This window comes from Delphinapterus leucas, chromosome 14 (assembly GCF_059928025.1).
Source record: "Delphinapterus leucas isolate spDelLeu-1000000601 "Yukka" chromosome 14, BTC_Dleu_Yukka2, whole genome shotgun sequence".
Taxonomy (NCBI): Eukaryota; Metazoa; Chordata; class Mammalia; order Artiodactyla; family Monodontidae; genus Delphinapterus; species Delphinapterus leucas.
The window spans coordinates 12,025,656-12,039,385 of record NC_143142.1 but is presented as its reverse complement, the minus strand read 5'-3'; the positions used below and the strand labels follow the sequence as shown (position 1 = coordinate 12,039,385).

At 42.4% G+C, this 13,730-nt stretch overlaps 1 protein-coding gene across 2 annotated transcripts in view; it reads right to left on the bottom strand.

Moving 5' to 3' along the window:
- The window catches only part of TESC (tescalcin), a 63,265-nt gene that overhangs the window by 33,514 nt on the left and 16,021 nt on the right, over nt 1-13,730 (bottom strand). For both annotated transcript variants that reach the window (XM_089894509.1, XM_022597935.3), the window contains exon 2: nt 2,647-2,716. In XM_089894509.1, coding sequence (XP_089750635.1) covers nt 2,647-2,716 — 70 coding nt within the window. The remainder of the gene's footprint in view (nt 1-2,646; nt 2,717-13,730) is intronic.

Genomic DNA, 13,730 nt, shown 5'->3' with positions numbered 1-13,730 from the left:
GGGAACTATATCCAATCTCCTGGATAAACCATAATGGAAAAGAATATGAATAAGAATGTAGGGACTTCCCTGGTGGCGCAGTGGTTAAGACTCCACGATCCCAATGCAGGGGGCCCGGGTCTGATCCTGGTCAGGGAACTAGATCCCACATATATGCTGCAACTAGGAGTTCGCATGCCACAGCTAAGGAGCCCGTGGGTCGCAACTATGGATCCCTCCTGTGCAACCAAATAATAAAATAAAATTTTAAAAAGATCAGAAAATAACTTAAAAAAAAAGTCTGTATATATGTGTATAATTGGGTCACTTTGCCATACAGCAGAAATTAACACAACTTTGTAAACCAACTATACTTCAATTAAAAAAATAATGGATAAACAACAAGGTCCTACTGTATAGCACAGGGAACTACATTCAATACCCTGTAATAAACCATAATGAAAAAGAATATATATATGTACAACTGAATCACTTTGCTGTACAGCAGAAATTAACAGAACATTGTAAATCAACTATACTTCAATAACATTAAAAAAAAAAAAGAACCAGTGTAGAGCTCAAAGTTTCAGTACATCCTTGCAAAAGCCCATGAGGGGCCGCTGGGCGACACAGTCAGGGCTCGGATGCTGGAATCTCAAAGTGGGAGGGGCCTCCACCAGCACTGCCACCTCCTGCTCACACAGCACCTGTGCTCCCCACCTCCACTCCAGCCCTATAATCAACGGCCACTGCTTGGACATCTCAAGGTGGGTCCTCATGACCTCACCAACGGTCGAATAATGACAGTCCTGTTTGCCAAATGCCAAGGAACCCAGCTCAGAGCAGAAGCATCCTGCATCTGCTCATCTTTAATGCTTAAATCAAATCCCAAATGACCACATTCACTTTACGGAGGAGACAGGCTCAGAGAAACAGAACAATTAACCCAAAGTCACGCAGCCAGGGATACGGATGATCCAAATATGATATGTTTCCCAAGTCTGGGTTTTGCTTCTGCTTCCCCCAAGTCTGAAAACACATGTGGAATTTGAACCTGAGACCTCTCACCAAGCCAAGACCCACGGACCCCAGACCCATAATAATGAGAAGCCCAAGGCAGCTTATGACAGGGCTGGGGGCACAGCTTGGTGGAAAATTATCTTGAGAAAGGGGGCCCCGCTTTCACACACCCCCAATTGCGAGCTGCGTGGTGGTCCCGCCTGCCAGCACAGATATTGCCCACCTGGCACAGAGCATGTGCCCATGAATTTCTAAAGGAATGAAGGCTGCCCTTGACACTTCCATATTCCAAAATCCAGGTGCACATGTGTCACCTCCCCTGAGACCTGCACCCATTCCTCAGCCCCTGGTCCAAGGAAGCCCTTGGAAATCACTCCACCCTCCACCCCTGCCCTTGGCAGAAGACCCAGCCCCGCTCACTCACAGCTCTGGGAAAAAACAATTTGCATTTCTAACCCCTGGCTACGGTGATTGGCTCAGCGCTGGGCAGGTGAGCCCATCAGAGCCAACGAGAAGCCAGAGGAACTTTTGCTGGGCTCTTCACTGGGCTGAGCGAGTGAGATGTGTAGAATTCAAGAAGTCAGTCCTGATTTAATTTACTCCCGCCCTGGATATAATCAAATTGAGACCAGAGGCCATCAGAACCTTGAGCCCACCAGACTCTGAGCTTTGGAAACGGATGCTCTGAGAATATAACGCACTGGGTTAACAACATGCCTTTGTTTAGACAGACGAGAGAAAGTGGATAGTTTTTACATGTTGCTTTCCATAAAAATTTAGTTAAATTTTAAGTCCATTTACTAAGAAAAAAAACATGTTTCCCTGAACCATTTAAAGGTTTATTTTAAGGTTCCAAGACTGTAACCTTGAGACTCTGAATGTCTATTTTAGGAAACTACATCTGTTAGAAAGTTTGTGGTAGAACAGTACTCATTTTACATTGGAAACTGCTTGCTTTAGTTCAACTCGAAGCTTCCTCATCAACTTTGTGCTCGACTCATTGACTACGACTTCTCACTAACTTAGTTCTAAATAACAATCACCACCGAAGACTGAACACACTCTCGTAGAAGGCGGCAAACAGTCCAAGGCGTTCCTCCTCACAGAAAGGTAACCCACCCACTTCTACAAGATTCACATTAAATAACACAATGTGAAATGGATTTTCCCTGACAGAAATCTGAGGCTGGAACTATCAACCAGAGGAAGCGGGGTCGACAGCCGGGGCCTCGTGACAGCATTCAAGCCCCTGAACTGAGCCGCACCACAACTGATCATCTTTGGGGTGCCCAGCGCTGGGAGTGATCCTGGCACTCAACAGACCTGTCATGTGTGTCTGGGGTTCCAGGGAAGGCAAGGTGAGGTAGGGGTGGCTGACCAGCTCTTTGTCCCCAACCCCTTGTTTTCACTCCAGTTATAATTTTCTGATCCCAGTAGAAACAGATGAGATTCTTTTCCTCCCGGCTGAGGACATCTTGTCTAGAAGGAACCAAAAGCATTACGACAACTACAGCTTTGTCTCAGGAAATGGGGCTACCCAGGGGCTCTGGGAGAGCCAGCCAGCACTCAGGGGAAGAGATAAATGGAAAGGGACATCCCCAAAGGTCATGGCCCTGTCCGACACCCAAACCCAGCTGCTGATCTTACCGAATGGTGGGCTGGTCTCCACTCAGGTGCTTAAATCTCCGGTGGAGCTGCTCGATCTGGTCAGACGAGACTAAGAAGTAGGAGAAAAAAAGAAAAAAAGAAAGTGAGAAAGGCATCATTGACCTTTGAACTCGGAGCTATGGGAGGGAGGCTGGAGTCTCACCCTCACCCTCCTGTTCCATTCATCCTCTCGCCATCTCCTACCAAGGCAAAACGAAGCTCAGGGTGAAGAAGCAGAGAACGGGTTTGCCATTCCTCCTGGTAACACAGCTCTGGGGTTATTATTATTAGCTCTGCCCCTTTAGCAATAAGACAATTACTACTAATAACAGCTCGTGGGACAGGACAAACGTGAACCAGGTCACTCTCTCTTTCCTCAGCTCATTAAAGAGATGGTACCTGCTTGTCTGACTTCCTCCCCTCCCACTCCTGGAGATGGGCATTTTCCCCACTGAAAAAGGGGCTTCCTATGTCACATTAAAAGAGACAGAGGAGGAGGGAAGGGGGAAAGTGGTTCAGGCTGGTGCCGGAAGTGATTTGGGAGACCCGTAGTAAGAAGTGTACAGAGAATCTGGTAAAGCAAGAGAAGTGGAAGGAAAAGAAATAGAATTTTGATCATTGCTGTTGTGGGCAATGTATTTAGATAACCTCAATTGTTTCATTTTCTTCCTTCCAGTTTGATTGAGATATAATTGATGTATAGCACTGTATAAGTTTAAGGTGTACCGCATAATGATTTGAGTCACATACACTGTGAAAAGATGACCACAGTAAGTTTAGTGAATGCCCATCATCTCATATGCAAAATTTAATAAATCACTGAAGAAATCAAAGAGGAACCAAAAAAAATACCTAGAGGCAAATGACAACGAAAACACAATGATCCAAAACCTATGGGATGCAGCAAAAGCAGTTCTAAAAGGGAAGTTTATAGCAATACAATCTTACCTCAGGAAACAAGAAAAATCTCAAATAAACAACCTAACCTTATACCTAAAGCAACAAGAGAAAGAAGAACAAACAGAACCCAATGTTAGTAGAATGAAAGAAATCATAATGATCAGAGCAGAAAAAAATGAAAGAGAGACGAAGAAAACAGAAAAGATCAATGAAACTAAAAGCTGGTTCTTTGTAAAGATAAACAAAAGTAATAAACCTTTAGCCAGACTCATCAAGAAAAAAAGGGAGAGGACTCGAATCAATCAAATTCGAAATGAAAAAAGGAGAAGTTAAACAGACACCACAGAAATATAAAGGATCATAAGAGACTACTACAAACAACTACACGTCAATAAAATGGAGAACCTAGGAGAAATGGACAAATTCTTAGAAAGGTACAACCTTCCAAGACTGAACCAGGAAGAAATAGAAAATATGAACACCAATTACAAGTACTGAAATTGAAACAGTGATTAAAAAACTTCCAACAAACAAAAGTCCAGGACCAGATGGCTTCACAGGTGAATTCTATCGAACATTTAGAGAAGAGTTATTAACACCTATCCTTCTTAAACTCTTCCAAAAACTGCAGAGGAAGGAACACTTGCAAACTCATTCTATGAGGCCACCATCACCCTGATATGAAAACCAGACAAAGATACCACACACAAAAAGAAAATTACAGACCAATAAAACTGATCAACATAGATGCAAAAATCCTAAACAAAATACTAGCAAACCAAATCCAACAATACATTAAAAGGATCATACACCATGATCAAGTGGGAGTTATCCCAGGGATGCAAGGATTCTTCAATATACGCAAATCAATTGGTGTGATAAACCACAGTAACAAACTGAAGAATAGAAACCATATAATCATCTCAACAGATGCAGGAAAAGCTTTTGACAAAATTCAACACCCATTTATGATCAAAACTCTCCAGAATGTGAGTAAAGAGAGAACTTACCTCAAAATAATAAAGGCCACATATGACAAACCCACAGCTAACATCATTCTCAATGGTGAAAAGCTGGAAGTATTCCCTCTAAGATCAGGAACAAGACAAGGATGTCCAATGTCACCACTTATATGCAACACAGTTTTGGAAATTCTAGCCATGGCAAACAGAGAAGAAGAAGAAACAAAAGGAACCCAAATTGGAAAAGAAGTAAAACTGTCACTGTTTGCAGATGACATGACACTATACACAGAAGATCCTAAAGGTGCTACCAGGAGACTACTAGAGCTCATCAATGAATTCAGTAAAGTTGTAGGATACAAAATTAATACACAGAAATCTCTTCATTCCTATACACTAACAACGAAAGATCAGAAAGAGAAATCAAAGAAATAATCTCATTTACCATCGCAGCAAAAAGAATAAAACACCTAGGAATAAACCTACCTAAGGAGGCAAAAGACTTGTACTTAGGAAACTATAAGATATGATGAAAGAAATAAAAGACACAAACAGATGGAGACATATACCACGTTATTGAACTGGAAGAATCAATACTGTCAAAAAGACTATACTACCCAAGGCAATCTACAGATTCAATGCAATCCCTATCAAGTTACCAATGGCGTTTTTCACAGAACTAGAACAAAAAGGTTTTTTAAATTTGTATGGAAATACAAAAGACCCCAAATAGCCAAAGCAATCCTGAGAAAGAAAATTGGAGCTGGAGGAATCAGGCTCCCTGACTTCAGACTATACTACAAAGCTACAGTAATTGAAGCAGTATGGTACTGGCACAAAAACAGAAATATAGATAAATGGAACAGGATAGAAAGCCCAGAAATAAACCCACAAAGCTATGGTCAATGAATCTATGACAAAGGAGGCAAGAATATACAATGGAGAAAAGACAGTCTCTTCAATAAGTGGTGCTGGGGAAAACTGGACAGCTACATGTAGAAGAATGAAATTAGAACACTAACATCATACACAAAAATAAACAAAATGGATTAATGGGGACTACGCTGGTGGTGCAGTGGTTAAGAATCTGCCTGCCAATGCGGATTTGAGCCCTGGTCTGGGAAGATCCCACATGCTGTGGAGCAACTAAGCCCGTGCGCCACAGCTACTGAGCCTGCGCTCTAGAGCCCGCGAGCCACAACTACTGAGCTTGCGTGCCTAGAGCCCGTGCTCCGCAACAAGAGAAGCCACTGCAATGAGAAGCCCATGCCCCACAAAAAAGAGTAGCCCCCACTCGCCGCAACTAGAGAAAGCCTGCGCGCAGCAACGAAGACCCAATGCAGCCAAATAAATAAATTTTAAAAAATGGATTAATGACCTAAATGTAAGGCCAGACACTATAAAACTCTTAGAGGAAAACATAGGCAGAACACTCTCTGACATAAATTGCAGCAATAACTTCTTTGATTCACCTCCTAGAGCAATGAAAATAAAAACAAAAATAAACAAATGAGACCAAATTAAACTTAAAAGCTTCTGCACAGCAAAGAAAACCATGAACAAAACAAAAAGACAACCCACAGAATGGCAGAAAATGTTTGCAAACGAAGCAATCAACAAGGGATTGATTAATCTCCAAAATATACAAACAGCTCATGCAGCTCTTATATCAAAAAACAAACAACCCAATCAAAAAATGGGCAGAAGATCTAAGTAGACATTTCTCCAAAAAAGTCATAAAGATAGCCTAAAGCACAGGAAAACATGCTCGACATCACTAATTATCAGAGAAATGCAAATCAAAACTACAGTGAGGTATCACCTCACACCAGTCAGAATGGCCATCATCAAAAAGTCTACAAACAATAAATGCTGGAGAGGGTGTGGAGAAAAGGGAACTCTCCTACACTGTTTGTGGGAATGTAAATTGGTACAGCCGCTATAGAGAACAGTATGGAGGTTCCTTAAAAAGCTAAAAACAGAACTACCATATGATCTAGCAATCCTACTCCTGGGCACATATCTGGAGAAAACTATAATTTAAAAAGATACATGCATCTCAATGTTCACTGCAGTGCTATTACAATAGCCAGGACATGGAAGCAACCTAAATGTCCACTGACCGAGGAATGGATAAAGAAGATGTGGTACATGTATACAATGGAATATTACTTAGCCATAAAAAAGAAGAAAATCATGCCATTTGCAGCAACGTGGATGCAACTAGAAATTATACTAAGTGAAGTCAGACAAAGACAAATATCATATCATTCATATGTGGAATCTAATTTTAAAAAATGATACAAATGAACTTATTTACAAAACGGAAACAGACTTACAGGTATCAAAAACAAACTTATGGTTACCAAAGGGGAAAAGCTGGGAGGAGGGATAAATCAGGAGTTTGGGATTGACACACACACCCTACTGTATATAAGACAGATAACCAACAAGGACCTACTATACAGCTCAGGGAACGCTACTCAATACTCTGTGATCACCTATATGCGAAAAGGATCTGAAAACGAATGAAAATATGTATATGCAGAACTGAATCTCTTCGCTGTACACCTGAAATGAACACAACATTGGAAATCAACTGTACTCCAATAAAAGTTAATAAAAAAAAGAAAAAACTATTTTTTTCCATGTGATGAGAACTGTTAGGATTTACTTTCCTAACAACTTTCATGTATAACATACGGCAACGTTCGTTCTATTTATCATGTGGTACATCACATCCCTAGTACTGATTTATCTTATAAGTGCAAGATCGTACCCTCTGACTGCCGTCATCCAATGCCCCCCTCTCCCCACCCCCAATTGTTTTAGAAAACTTACATACAGTTTTGTTTTTTTTTTTTTTTACCATTTTTGGTGGGTAGACCCTGTTTATTCCACAGCTAAGACTGGGCCTGGTGGGTTCCAAGCTTTAGAAGGCTTCCACCCACGTGTCGGTGCTTATTTTATGAAAGGCACAATATTAAACCCTTATGTGTACCTTCTCACTTCCTCCTCAAAACAACCCTGTGAATAGATACTTTTTCCCTCTGTTGTATCATTGGAAAAGCGCAGCTTAGAGGGTGCTATGACCACACAACTGTGATTGGTAGAACTGGGATTCAACCTCAAATCTCCCCAGCTGCACAGCCCATCCTTAACCGCTACACAACATCACCTCTTTTCCCAGAATATCCTAGTGTTTGAGGCCCTTAGGCCTGGTGCCTGGGGACTATGGACAGTTCCAGCAAAACTTTCTGAAATGGGGCTTCCCTGGTGGCACAGTGGTTAAGAATCCGCCTGCCAATGCAGGGGGCACAGGTTCGAGCCCTGGTCGGGGAAGATCACACATGCTGCAGAGCAACTAAGCCCGTGCGTCACAACTACTGAGCCTGCACTCTAGAGCCCGCGAGCCACAACTACTGAAGCCCGCATGGCTGAGGCCCATGCTCCGCAACGAGAAGCCACCGCAATGAGAAGCCTGCGCACTGCAATGCAGAGTAGCCCCCGCTCACCACAACTAGAGAAAGTCTGCGTGCAGCAACGAAGACCCAATGCACCCCCCACCAAAAAAATTAGCATAAAATAAATAAATTTAAAAAAACTTTCCGAAATGGTGGCTGGGCTGGGGAAGGGCTCTCTCCCCGCACCAGACTCTTGGCATTTCTCATCCCTTAAGCATCTTTTCTCTTCCTGTTCCAGAGGTAGCTAATTTCTGGGGCCAACTGGTCACCTTACTTTACTTCATGGTTTTTTTAGCCTCAGGCTCGAGCTGTGATCTCTTCAAGAATCTGCAACTCAGGGGACTTCCCTGGTGGTCCAGTGGGTAAGACTCCACGCTACGAATGCAGGGGGCCTGGGTTCGATCCCTGGTCTGGGAACTAGATCCCGCGTGTACGCTGCAACTAAGAAGTCCGCATGCCACAACTAAAAGATCCCGCATGCCAGCAACTAAAAAACAAAAAGACCCCGCATACCGCAATGAAGATCCCGTGTGCAGCAACTAAGACCCGGTGCAGCCAAAGTAAATAAATAAATAAATAAATATTCGAAATAAAAAAGAATATGCAACTCAGAATTCTCAAGCCTTTCTAGAAGCTGTTGTTGGCTAGAAAATACTCTTTACAATGACCAACCCATCCCGAAGGCCTGCTATGTGCTGGGGGAATGGGGCTCATCTCCACACATTAGCTCATCTGTTCCTCATGACGCCCTGGCAGGAGGCTGCATCCCATGTTACAGATGTAGAAACTGACACTCGGAAAGGTCAGGTAACCCTTGGGGACAGTTATCACCTTTCTGGAGGAAAATACAGCCATTTACATCATATGTATGTTAGCACGGACATTCGTGTATTCCATGGTCTGGCCATTCCACTCTTAAATTAAGTACATACCCAACAGAAATGCATATCTGCACACATCAGAAGATGTGTAGAAGGATTTCATGGCAGTACGATCTGAAGAGCCCTAAACTGGAAATTATCCAAATGCCCTGCAATGGCAGAATGAAGTGTGTGGTATATGCAAGTAATGGAATAGGATACAGCAGTGAAAATGAACAAACAGTATGGACAATAACTTGGGTGAGTTCCAAACATAACAACAAGGAGACGAAGCCAGACATGGAAGAGTACCTACTTTATGACTCCATTTACACAAAGCTCAAAAACGGGCAACACCCATCTGCAGTGTTACGTCAGGACAGGAAGGCTACATACGGTACGATCCCAACTACATGACATTCCGGAAGAGGCAAAACTACCGAGACGGCAACGAGGTCAGCGGTTACCGGGGGAGCGATGAGTTGGCGAAGCACAGAGAATTTTTAAGGCAGTGAACCTACTCTGCATGATACTATAATTATGGATACATGTCATTATACATTTGTCCAAACCCACGGGGTGTAGGACGCCAAGAGGGAACCCTCATGTAAACCGTGGACTCTGGGTGATGATGTATCAATGGAGGTCCATCAATGGTAACAAATGTCCTCTCTGGTGGGGGATGCTGACAGTGGGCGAGGCTGTGCGTGGCGGGGGGGGCAGGGGGCCGTGAGTAATCTCTGTACCTTCCCCTGAATTTTGCTGTTAACCTAAAATGGCTCATAATAACGTCTTAATTTTTTTAAAAGTTAGGATAGAAGTTGCCCTTGATGGGGCAGTAATTTGAATGGGGCATGAGAGGGTTTCTGGGAACTGGAAGCGTTTAATTCTTGATCCAGCTGCAGGTTACACAGATGTGTTCTCAGAAAGTTTTGGGATCTGCATGCTCACTAGTGCTGCACTCTTCTGTATGTGATATCGCAATCAAACATTTACTTAAGAAGCTCAGCAATTCTACTTGGCGGGGATTTATCCTGAAAGAATAAATCCAACGGGTACAACAAGATGAGTACATAACTGTTCACCGTTGCATTCTCTACAACAGTGTAAAAACTGGACTCAAGCTCAGGGCCCACCAAGAGCAGATCAGTTAAATACTTTATGGTAGATTCAGCCAATTTTTTAAAAAAGATGCTGCGTTTAAAAGTGACAGTTGTGTACTGAATATGAACATACATTCCAACATAATGTTGTCTAAAAACAACTGCTGTGAAAACATCATGAACCCCCATTGGGAAAACATCTAAATATATACAAATGTATATAAGTAAGGAAAGAAAATCAACCTGTTTTCCCCAAATAATAATAGCAATTATCTCTCAATGCTGGGATTAAAGACTATGTTTGTTTTGCTTTGATTCATCTATATTTTCCAAACCGTCTCTTATACAATATATATTTATTAGTCATGTAATGAATATTTTAAGCACACAATATGGTCCCATATGGGACAGTCGAGGGATCTCAAAAATATTGTTAGTGGTGAATCATTCATTGGCAAGTACTGCATCCTGGGCACGTGTGTGCTTATTTAATCATCTCCATGACCCACTGACCAAAAGACAGACGATTCCCATTTTACAGACACACAGATCAGTAACCTGCTCAAGGTCACTAAACTTCAAAGAGGCAGACCCAGGATTTTAACTTAGTTTGTCTGGCAGAACATGTGTGGTTTACTTTAGGTTTTCTTTCTAACTGACACCCCACACTGCCTCGCTTTAGGTGATCAGATTACACTGGCCAATTAGAGTTCTCAGCTCTAACTCACAGATCAAAAAAAAATTACACTGATGCCATTTGCAGCAACATGGATGGACCTAGAGATTATCAAACTAAGTGAAGTAAGTCGGAGAAAGACAAATTATCGTATGATATTGCTTATATGTGGAATCTTAAAAAATGATACAAATGAACTTATTTACAAAGCAGAAATAGACTTACAGACATAGAAAACAAACTTATGGTTACCAAAGGGGAAAGGGGGGAGGGAGGGATAAATGAGGCGTTTGGGATTAACATACACACACTACTATATATAAAATAGATGAAGGACAAGGTGCTACCGTATAGCAGAGAACTATACTCAATATCCTATAATGACCTATAATGGAAAAGAATCTAAAAAAGAACATATATATGTATAACTGAGTCACTTTGCTATATACCTGAAACTAACACATCGTAAATCAACTATATTTCAGTAATTTTTTTTAAATACACTGATCTGTTGAGAAATAATGATCAGAAATTAACGCCCACCACACGCTCCTAAACCACCTCCATGAATAATAAGTGAGAGAGGCCCATCATAAAGCCACGCCTGGCGGGGTTCCATTTATACGAAACACTCGGAGAGGCAAAGCCATAGAGACAGAAAGTAGACCAGTGGTTGCCTGGGGCTGTGGAAAGAGAGAGGGAATCATTGCTAATAGCAAAGGAGTTTCTTTGACGGGGATGAAAATGTTCCAAAATTAGATTGTTACACAACCCTGTGATTATACTACAAACTGAGGACACTTTATTTTTTTAATTTCTTGCGGTACACGGGCCTCTCACTGTTGTGGCCTCTCCCGTTGCAGAGCACAGGCTCCGGACGTGCACGCTCAGCGGCCATGGCTCACGGGCCCAGCCACTCCGCGGCATGTGGGATCCTCCCGGACTAGGGCACGAACCCGCGTCCCCTGCATCGGCAGGCAGACTCTCAACCACTGCGCCACCAGGGAAGCCCTCAACTGTGGACACTTTAAATGGGTGAAATGCAGGGGATGTGAGTTATATCTCAATAAAGACATTAAGAAAGAAGTTAGTGCATAATCATGACAACAATAGCCATTAATTAACAATAGGCATTCATCGAGCTGTGTCCTGGGCACTGTGTTCGACTTTACTCTTGACAAGCCTTGGCTCACATAACTCTCAATCAATCCTATCAGGTAGGCACAGTTTTCTCCCCAACCTAGAGATGGGAACACTGAGACCTGCCCAAGGTCACACAGACAGGAAGCACTGTGTAAACTATAAACCATCTCAGACCAGATTTCTCTAATGAAAAGTTTCCAGCTAATTGCATCCAAAGTGCATGCACACATGACACACGCACCTTTCTGTCCTGCTTGATTGAAAGCAGAGGAATTAGGAGGACAAACTCCCCAATTCTGGTTCCCTCTTTTTGGCACTCAAATCCTCAGAGCTAAGAGCTCAGCCCTCAGCTAAGCTCCTGTGCCCTCAACTCCGGCCCCCCAGGCTGACCCTGGGCCCTATAAGGTCTGTCCCGTGAGCGCCTGATACACATGTGCCCATGTCACACCATGGAAGGCCCTGTCTGCTGTCCCCTCAAGGGTTCCCGGGACGGAAGCTTTTCCAGTTTCCCTGCTCCTCACTCTGAGCCCTCTCTCCAGGCCCCCGTGAGGTCACAGCTGCCATGGGAACGAGAGGCAGAGACACCTTGAGCCTGGCATCTCACCTCATTATTTCGGGTATTAGATTTCAACCTGAGGGAAATATACACCCTTCCATGGGGCTGGTGGGAGTTTAATCTGCCCAATTTTGGGGGCGGGCAGGGCGGAGTGACTTGTCATTTTGTATCAAAAGTTTAAACAAAAAAGTATACGCCTGTACTGTCCAATACAGAGCCACATGTGGCTACTGAAATGTGCTGAAGTGTAAAAAAAAATACCGGCTTTAAAAGACTTAGTACGAAAAAAACGTAAACTGTCTTAATAATTTTTATATTAATTATATTTGAAATAATATTTTAGTTATAATGGGTTAAATATATTATTAAACTAACTTCACCTGTTTCTTTACTTTTTTTTTTAATGTGGCTACTAGAAAATCGGGAATTACATTCCATCTATTGCTCTTTGAAAATTTAGAATTATTCCACCTCGCATTATATTTGTGCTGGAGAGTGCTTGGTATACGTGCTCTGAAGCAGCAACTTGATCCCTAGGAATGAATCCTGAGTAACCGAGACATATGTACAAAGATAAACAGATAAGAGTAATCATCGTTGCCTGTTTCAAACAGTAAAAAATTGGGGCAATGCTGGGCCACGGGAAACGGGTTAAATAAATCCTGGTGCATCCTAGACGGCCTGAGAAAATATGTTTAAAATATCATGGGACATCAGAAAATGTTCATGGAATATCATGACATGGAAAAACCAACAGGCAACAAAGATCTCATTTACATCCAAGTTCATATTGTTATACAAGTGTGTGCACAAGAAAAATTACGAAAGGTTCACAACAAAATAGTAAATTGTTGCAGATGGTAGAATGACAGGACATTTCCCTCCTCTAGCTCCTTATCTTTGCTTATCTGTCCTTTAACTTTTCTGCAATTAATAGGGATTACCTGTGTAATCTTATTTAAATTAAAAAAAATTTAACTTCAACAGCTATAATGAAAAGTAAAACAGAAAATACCTAGCGCTGGTGACACTGTGGAGAAACTGGACCCCTCAGACATTGCTGGTGGGAATGGAAAATTGCGCAGTTGCTGTGGAAAAGAGTTTGGTGACTCCCCAATAAATTAAACATAGATTTACCACACAATCCAGAAATTCTGCTCCTAAGTATATAACCAAGATAAATGAAAACATACGCCCACAGAAAAACCCATAAATGAATGTTCACAGCACTGCGATGCATAACAGCCAAAAGGTAGAAACAACCCAGATGTCCATCAACAGGTGAATGGATGAAGAAAGCAGCTCATGCAGCTCAATATCAAAAAAACAACCCAATCAAAAAACGGGTGGAAGGGCTTCCCTGGTGGCGCAGTGGTTGAGAGTCCGCTTGCCGATGCCGAGGACATGGGTTCATACCCCG